The sequence below is a fragment of the Bos mutus genome, chromosome 14, assembly GCF_027580195.1.
Source record: "Bos mutus isolate GX-2022 chromosome 14, NWIPB_WYAK_1.1, whole genome shotgun sequence".
NCBI lineage: Eukaryota > Metazoa > Chordata > Mammalia > Artiodactyla > Bovidae > Bos > Bos mutus.
The window spans coordinates 17912356-17921564 of NC_091630.1; the positions used below are offsets into that span (position 1 = coordinate 17912356).

Consider the following 9209-nt stretch of genomic DNA (forward strand, 5'->3'; position numbering starts at 1 on the left):
CAGAAAGAGAATCCCAACTTTTAGTAATCCTACCCCAGTAGAGTATGAGACTGGCAGCTTGTTTTTCTGGTTTGATCTCTCATAGTTTTATCTATATCCCCTGTGGTTTGAGTTATGTGCCAAGTGAATTTAATTTGAGTATCTTCAAAGGCTGCTTATAAAATGCATCAGAACTCACACTTGGACTGGCTTCCTCTGTATGACTGCTAAGGAGGTGGCCCACGAGCCCACAGGGAGCAGGGCCTTGCCTGTGCTTCTGAACTAAACTCTGCTTTCTCAGATATTTTATTTGTTTTCTAGCTGGCTTAAATTTTTTTTTCCTTGTGTGCCAGGTTTGAAAACTACAGAGTTTTCCTTCTTTTTTTCCCTATATAGTTTTATTTTCGGCTGCACTGGGTCTTCATTGCTGTATGCTGGCTTTCCCTAGTTGCAGAAAGCGGGGGCTCCTCTCTAATTGTGGTGCGTTGGCTTCTCACTCCTGTGGCTTCTCTTGTTGCAGAGCACAGGCTATAGGGCACGCGGGCCTGGTAATTGGCAGATGGGCTCAGTCGCCTCATGACATGTGGGATCTTCCCGGACCAGGGATCAAACCCATGTCCCTTGCATTGGCAGGCGGATTCTTAACCACTGGGCCACCAGGGAAGTCCAGGGCTTTTCTTACTGTTCAGCTGTTCTTCATAAGAAAAGATAACTGAGCATCTTGGGTTTAGTTACAGTTTGTTTACTCTCTCAAGTGCCACAGCGTGTGCTGGGCTGTGGGAGCATAGAGGTGGTGAGACATGTAGCCTGCCCTTGGAAATTGACAGCCATCCAGGGACGCCAGCAGGCCCAAAGTATCAAAAACAGTAACATCATCTAAAGTAATTGTTGTTATTGTAGTTTAAGCACATTTATTAATAGTAAATATTGTCACAAACATATGTGATTTATCTTTTTTTTTTAAGGCCTACTAAGGTCTGACATGACTGAGCGACTTCCCTTTCACTTTTCACTTTCATGCATTGGAGAAGGCAATGGCAACCCACTCCAGTGTTCTTGCCTGGAGAATCCCAGGGACGGGGGAGCCTGGTGGGCTGCCGTCTCTGGGGTCGCACAGAGTTGGACACGACTGAAGCGACTTAGCAGCAGCAGCAGCAAGGTCATTAGCGTCTCTTCCTGTCCTCCTTTTTTGCTGGAGCCACTTTCCTCTGTGTGTGAGCTCTGCCCTTCACTCCAAGGGCTTGCTTCCCTTCCAGTCTCCTTTGCTCTGACAGGCAGTGTCAAAGGAGACTCCTGCCCCTTGTTAGTATCTATCTCAACCCTTGCTTTTCTTACTTGCGTAAATGATGGTGCCCGCACGCTTACTTTATTTATTTGTCTATTCCCTCGTCTTATTATTGTTTTCCCTCATAAGACATGAGCTTCCATGAGGGCCCAGGCCCCGCTGTCTGCTCCGCCACCGTGTCCCAGCCCACAGCACACGGAGCACCGGTGACCCGTCTGGTCTGACACTGTGTTGACCCAGCGGCCTCCTCTGCACCCCCCACCCCATGGCTGTCCGGCCCTTCCTGCTCTCGGGCCCTCTCTTCACACTGCCTGCCTCTGTTTATCATTTATCAAAGTGTATTTCTTGCTTTCTTAGGTTTTCTTCTAACCAAACAGATTGGTTCTTTAGGCACAAGCTTTCCTTGAACTGATGGAAAAAGAGTCACATCCACGCCTCGGTGGTGACCCTCCATTTCCAAGACTCCATATTCAGGCCTCTCCCTTGAGCTCCACAACCATCCTCACACCCGCCTTCTGCTCATTGCTGCCTTGATCATCTCAAAGATCATCTTTCTGTGCCTCGGTTTCCTCGTCTTTAAATGGGGACAGTAAAAGTTAGTATTTATCCGGCAGTTGTGGGACTAAAACGCGGAGAAGGAAGACTAGTCCCCCTTCCGCCTGCCCCACCGCCCACCCCCGTGCTTTTCCGCATGGTTCCCACCCTGCTGAACACCCGGGATGGAGACCCAGGGCCACTTGTTTTCTTGCAGCAGGTTCTGACTGTGCTCTGGTGACACACTGCTGTGTGCAGATTGGTTGTCAATAGTACCGATATACTATATAAGTGAAGTCGCTCAGTCGTGTCCGACTCTTTGCGATCCCATGGACTGTTGTTTACCAGGCTTCTCTGTCCATGGGATTTTCCAGGCAAGAGTACTGGAGTGGGTTGCCATTTCCTTCTCCAGGGGATCTTCCTGACCCAGGGATCGAACCCAGGTCTCTTGCATTGCAGGCAGACGCTTTACCCTCTGAGCCACCAGGGAAGCCCGATGTACTATACAGTTCGTAAATAATTCACCTTTTTTAAACAATAAGTTAGAGCAGTTTAAGGCTATCCCTTTAAGCACATCGCTCTTGCTCTGGTCTATTGCTGGGTGGAGTGGGAAGGGCTGTGTCCTTACAGCTAGTCCCCCAGGAATGTCACATAACCACTAACTCATTTTACCTGTGCTTCGTGTCCAGTGCATGCTATTATTATATGTCACGAATACTTGGGATTCTTCGCCTCCTCACAGAATTACTTTTGGCTTAATCAGAACATGAGTCTGGTCTATAGTTCTGGAATATGGCCTCTCACCAGCGGGCTGATTTTGTAGTGTCCTCTGTCACCATATTCTGTGCAGTGTTTGGTTAAACACAACACTTTTCATTTCCTTCCACCTCTCCAAGGTATTGCCTGACTCTTTATGGGAGAATAAATATTAACTCTAGCCTGTCTGGACAGTTTACAACTCCAAGGGTGTTATGGAATAGGACGTTATGGTAACAACTAAGATTTGTCCAGCTCTTTGTAGGTGTAAGCCACTCACGTTTTATTAATTCATTTATTACTTGGCACAGCCCTGTGAAAACTAGAATGAAGAATCTCTTGTTATTCCTATTTTAAAGATGAGAAAACTGAAGCTCAGAAAGGTGATGTGGGGTCTAGCTCAAGTTTTTGCTGCTAGTAGGTACTGATACGAGGCTGTTGCTTCTTTGATTCATTCATTTAGCAGACAATGCCTGTGTGTCAGGGACAGTGAAAGCTGTGGTGATACAGAATTTAACTTCTGACTCCAGATTCTGTGCTCACTCTTCGGTGTTACGTGTGTGTGTGCTCAGTTGCTCAGTCGTGTCCGACTCTTTTCGACCCTGTGGACTGTAGCCCACCAGGCTCCTCTGTCCATGGGATTCTCCAGGCAAGAAGACTGGAGTGGGTTGCCATGCCCTCCTCCAGGGCATCTTGCCGACCCAGGGATCAAACTTGAGTCTCGTGAATTGGCAGGTGACTTCTTTATCACTGAGCCATCTGGGAAGCCCCTGTTGTGTTACGGATTATAGTATCGTAGCCCAAGACTTAGCTCATAGGCCTGACTTTATTACTGTGGTACTAATGGGAACCTACTGTGCACGCTCTGTGTACTTATCTCACCAGTCTCCCTTTCAGGCTCATCTGTGCCCCTTCTCCTTTTATTTATGAGAATTATTTTCTCTGCCCTCCTGCTTTCAGAATTATCAGAAAAGTTTAAACGATCTCAATAAAGTTCTCCTGCTAGACCCAAGTATTGTTGAGGCAAAAATGGAACTGGAAGAGGTAACCAGAATCCTTAATATTAAGGATAATACAGCATCATTCAACAAAGAAAAGGAGAGAAGGAAAATTGAGATTCAAGAGGTACGTGTATTTGATTATCTCTGTAAGTACTCTTTGGAGATCCTATACTCATGGGATTCTGAGGTCATATTCCTATGAATTTTTAAAATTCTGTGTTTTTATCCTGGTAATCAATGAAGACATTTTAACAGATTATAATGACAAAATTTTTCTTTTGTTGTGGTAAATGGCCATTGCATTTCCACCTTGGATTTAAGAACCTGTTGGGTGTCTGCATTCTTTCTTTCTGTGCTCCCCTCCCTCCATGCCACCTGGCCTGTGGTTTTATTGCTTCTATCCAGGTTGCCCTGTGAGCCTGTGACCACTGAGCTTTGCTTCCTGATTGACCTGAAGAACCCTAGAGGACTGATTCAGTTTCAGCGTCCTGCACACCACACCCAGAGAGGTTCCTGATCAGTTCAGACCTTTCTTAGTATTTGTAAACAAGATCAGCCTCATCAGGGGTCCTGGACCACCCTAGAACCAAACCTGCCTTTGTGATTTCAGATAACCCAGTGCCTTGTGTTGTAGCCTTTAGTGAAGAATGTCAGCTCGTGGATCCCTATGTATTCATGAATGCTCATATCAACCTGTCTATCATCTTACATTTCCACTAAGAGTAGGAGGCTAATACCTGAAAGAAGCAAGGGAGTTTTTTCCCCACTAAGGAGGGAAGAAAAAAACTGTTTTTAAGAGAACTGAAAAATGTAACTTCACGTCCCTATCAAATATAAGGAAATAAGTAAATATAAAATCTGTCATGAAGAAGAGATATAAAGTTGTTATAGGTCTTCTTTTACACAGCAGCTTTTACTCATGGAAAATTATAAAAATTTCATGGTCATATTCTCAATGTCAAAAAAAATTTTAAACCTTAAAAAAAGAATACTTTTATGAATGGATGCTTAGACTTTAAAACTTCTCTTCCTAAAAAATAAGTAGATTTTATGATTTATTGCAAGTTACATGTTTTTCACTTAGAACTTGACTAAAATACAGCCCATGGTGTTTTTCAGTTCCCTCCTGTTTTAATGAAAGTAACCTGGGGGTGTGTGCAGGCACTGCTGTCTGGGTCACGGTGTAATTCTCCTCCTCCTGCAGGTGAGTGAAGGCCATCAGGAAGAGCCTGAGAGGACCTCGAAGGAGGTCCCCATGGATGGCCTTGCTTCTGAGAAGGGGGACACCAGCAACGGGCCACAAGAGCTCTATGAGAAACTGTTGATCTCCAAGCCTAACAATGCCTACGAATTTGGTCAGGTTATAAACGCCATCAGCACGAGAAAAGATCAAGGAGCCTGTGCACACCTGCTAGCCATCACTGAACCGAAAGATTTGCCAGTGTTGTTAAGTAACAAACTTGAAGGGGACACATTCCTCCTCCTCCTCCAGTCTCTGAAAAGTCATCTTATTGATAAAGATCCCTCCTTGGTGTATCAGCATCTTTTATATCTGAGCAAAGCAGAAAGGTTTAAGGTAAGTGGCAAAAATATCTCATTCGTGGAGATAGATTCTTTTAGGGTTCTTATAATTTTAAAATGTTCATTTATAAGCTGATATAATTTTTTCCCTTATTGCAGATGATGTTGACACTAATTAGCAAAGGCCAAAAGGAGCAGATTAAGCAGCTCTTTGATGACCTCTCAGATGCACCAAACAAACATTTTACTTTAGAAGATGTACAAGCCCTCAAAAGGGACTATGATCTTTAAATCAAGATAACGGTTAGATTTCTTCCATGTATGTATGTGTTCCGGTAATGCCAGTGAGATGGTATTGTAATAGAGCTGCATGGATAAAACCTGGCTTAGAAAAGATCCCTTGGTCTGGACTATAAAATATTTTACTTATTTTTATACACAGAACACGTATATTCTACAGTCTGCTTTTTATTAGTTGTAAATATTTTCTTATGTACCAGAACTAACATCTTTATATTTAATAAGTATATTTGGAACTTGTTAAGATGCATTTTAATTTATATTATACATTTTCTCTTAATGACTTGTTAAAATTTTGAGTTAAATTCTACTTCTTTGGGCTATGAAACAGTCCTCTTAAGTTTGATAGAAATGTCATTTCTTTATAGTTCATTTTTAAAAGTGAAAATCATTAACAGTGATTATTACATCACCTTTATTTTCTGCTAAGATATATATAAATCCCATTTTATATTAACTTGTGGATGACAGGCCTCTAAGATGAAACACAACATTTAAGTCTATAATATGAAATGATTATTAAATAAACTGTGGTTATTTAGAGCTATAAGAGGAACCTATTTTTTTCTAATATGGAAGTATTGCCTACTAATTAAGAGCAGAAATTGCCAAAAATTCTATTACTAGATTTTTAAAGGCTGGTTTCCCTTATGTGTTGTTTATATAAGCAATAACAGAACTAGCACTGTATAAAATCAACCAAGCCTGCATTTCTATTTGAATTATCACTCGCACATTTCCCCCAAACATTTTAAATTACTTCTCCCTCCTTTGTCTCCTCCTCCTTTAAGCATGATCATATTTATTCCCTTAGTGCAAAAGGGAAAATGAAGAACTCTCTATATTGAGAGCTCGCTTGTTACTTGGGTCAAAGTAAAGGTATTTCTTACAATAAAACATTCAGGTCTCTATCAGTGTGCTGTCATTTATTCCTGTAGTCTTTGGTCAATTCTCTTTTTTCTGGAGCATTTTCTTGTTCTTCAGAAGAGCAGATGAAAGAAGACTATCACATTCATTATTACCATACCCATTATTATTTTATCTAATATTTAATAATTAAAGAATATTTAAAGTGTTGTGGGGAAATGGTTTCAGACTGCCATTTTTCCTTAAAATATTTATTTATTTATTTACGGCTGTGCTGGGTCTTCATTACTGTGCGGGCTTTTCTCTAGTTGAGGTGCACAGGCTTCAGCTTGTGGGGGCTTCTCTTGTTGTGGAGCAGGGGCTGTAGGGCATGTGGGCTTCAGTAGCTGTGGCTCCCAGGCTCTAGAACCTCGGCTCAGTACTTGTGGCGCATGGGCTTGGTTGCTCCTTGGCACATGGGATCTTCCCAGACCAGGGATCCAATCCACGTCTCGTGCATTGGGTGGGCAGATTCTTTACCACTGAGCCACCAGGAAGCACCACCCCCGCAATTTTTCTTTTAAACTATTCTTTCCTAAGTTCATAAATGAAAATCTACTGTGATGGGTATTTAACTCTAGTCTTCAAGCAAAAAAAAAAAAAAATAGTTTTCTCCTTTTGAATGATAGTTTTTTTGTATAAGCAAATGAGGGAGTGTGTTAGTAACTGTATAGTAGAAAGATAAAAAGGAAACAGGTACATACCGAGTACTGGCTGTAGGGGACAGCCTCCCCCATGGAGGCGTGGGAAGCAGTGGGCCGTCCCAGCTGTTGGGGTCACACCTGGAGACACTTGTTTCTCTGCAGCAGCACCAGCAGTCCAGAGGCGGCACTTCCATGATGGAAGGAAGGGAAGAGGAGGTGAAGGAAGCAGGCAAGAATATCAAGGGCATGAAAGGAGCACAGTTCCTGCAGACTGCTTCAGAACTTCAGCAGGAAGTCTGCCCATGAGTCTCTGGGAGTACCACTCAGGGATCTCTCCGCTGGGTCTGTGGGCATCCCCAAGTGCTAACCCCACACCCCCTCCCATTCTGTGGCATGCCTCTGAGTGTGCAGGCAGTGAGAGCAAGCTCAGTAGTTGGAGGATTCGCAGAAGAGTGGACCAGGGTGTGCAGGTAAGAGAGAAATTGCAGTTGGAGCTGTATATAACACTACCTTCTAGAAAACAAAAGAGAGATTTCCAGCAGCCACTCTGGTGAACTCTAGGAACAATAAGAAACATCAGAGTTCGTCCACAAGGCTGAACAAGAAGAGTGGAGGAGGTCCACCCATTCAGAAATCGAGGAAACCCCTCATATAGCAACACCAGCGATCAGTACCAGTACCCCAGTACCGTCTAAAGGCAACCAGTAAAGACTTAAGGAGAGGTATGCTACTTCAGATACAGAAGCAACAACACAAAGATACAAGGAACATGAAAAATCAAGAAAATATATCACCCCCAAAAGATACCAATAATTCTGCAACAACTGAGCTCAAAGCCTCAAAATACTCTGATGTAGCTGATAAAAATGTCAAAATAGCTGTTTTGAAGAAAGCTACAGGAAAACTCAAAGATAGCTTAATGATAATAGGAATGAAAATACATGAACAAAATTAACTCTGCCAAGAAATCACAAAAAAAGAATAAAACTCTGGAGCTGAAAATTTCAGTACATGAGATAAAGAGTGCACTGGACAGCCTCTGCAGTAGTGCATTTCTTCCAACAGTAAATGACTTAGGGGATGAGAATTTTTAAATAAATCACAATTTAAGAAGCAAAGAAAGCATGTATGATCTATGGGATTTGAGAGAAGATATATGCTAGGAGAATTGGGAATCCAGACGGGGAAGGGGACATAACATTTACTTAAATATTAGCTGAAAACTTCCCAAACCTGGGGAGACTTGGACACCCAAATTCACAAAGCTAATAGATCACCCTGTTATCTAAATGTGAAAATGCCTTCTTCAAGACACACTGTAATGAAATTACTACAAATCAAAGCATCTTAAAGGCAGCAGGGGGTTAAAAACGTGTAACCTACAATGGAGAAGGAAATGGTAACCCACTCGAGTATTCTAGCCTGGAAAATCCCATGGACAGAGGAACCTGGCAGGCTACAGTCCATGGGTCACAAAGAGTTGGACACGACTGAGCGACGGAGTATGAGTATAACCTACAAAGGTACATCCATTAGATTAGCAATAGGTTTCTCACCAAAACCTCAGTCTAGGAGACAGCAGAATTACATATTCAAAGTGTTGAAGGGTAAAAAATGCCAACCAAGAATACTCCATATAGCAAAGTTATTCTTCAGATATGAAGGAAAAATACCTTCTCAGACAAACAAAAGCTGAGGGAGTTTATCACCATTAGACCTGCCTTGCAAGAAATGTTAAAAGGAGTGCTTCAAGCTGAAATGAAAAGAGGCTCATCAGTGACATGAAAACACCTTTATACCTGTAAAGATGAAAAATATGTACTCAAATTTAGAAAATTCTATAATAGGATGCTGTATTAGCCACTTTAATTATAGATAATGGTTAAAGGAAAAGTATTAAAAATAACTATAGCTATTATAATTTGTTCACAAATATACAACATAAAAAGATAATTATGACATCAAAAATATAAAAGGGAGGGGAGTGAGGGTGGAAATTTCATGGGGAAATGAAGATGCTATCAGTGTAAAATGGACTGTCATCTATGAGCTGTTTTAGGTAAGCCTGTGGTCATGTATGGATGTGAGAGTTGGACTGTGAAGAAGGCTGAGCGCCGAAGAATTGATGCTTTTGAACTGTGGTGTTGGAGAAGACTCTTGAGAGTCCCTTGGACTGCAAGGAGATCCAACCAGTCCATTCTGAAGGAGATCAGCCCTGGGATTTCTTTGGAAGGAATGATGCTAAAGCTGAAACTCCAGTACTTTGGCCACCTCATGCGAAGA

The 9209-nt window shown here is 42.2% G+C and overlaps 1 protein-coding gene across 2 annotated transcripts in view; it reads left to right on the forward strand.

The window, feature by feature from the left end:
* Window positions 1–6285, forward strand: part of SPAG1 (sperm associated antigen 1) — an 85350-nt gene extending 79065 nt beyond the window's left edge. For both annotated transcript variants that reach the window (XM_070383042.1, XM_070383043.1), the window contains 3 exons: window positions 3515–3679; window positions 4760–5131; window positions 5236–6285. In XM_070383042.1, the coding sequence (XP_070239143.1) occupies window positions 3515–3679; window positions 4760–5131; window positions 5236–5367 (669 nt within the window). In that variant the 3' untranslated portion in view covers window positions 5368–6285. The remainder of the gene's footprint in view (window positions 1–3514; window positions 3680–4759; window positions 5132–5235) is intronic.
* The last annotated feature ends 2924 nt before the right edge of the window (window positions 6286–9209 follow it).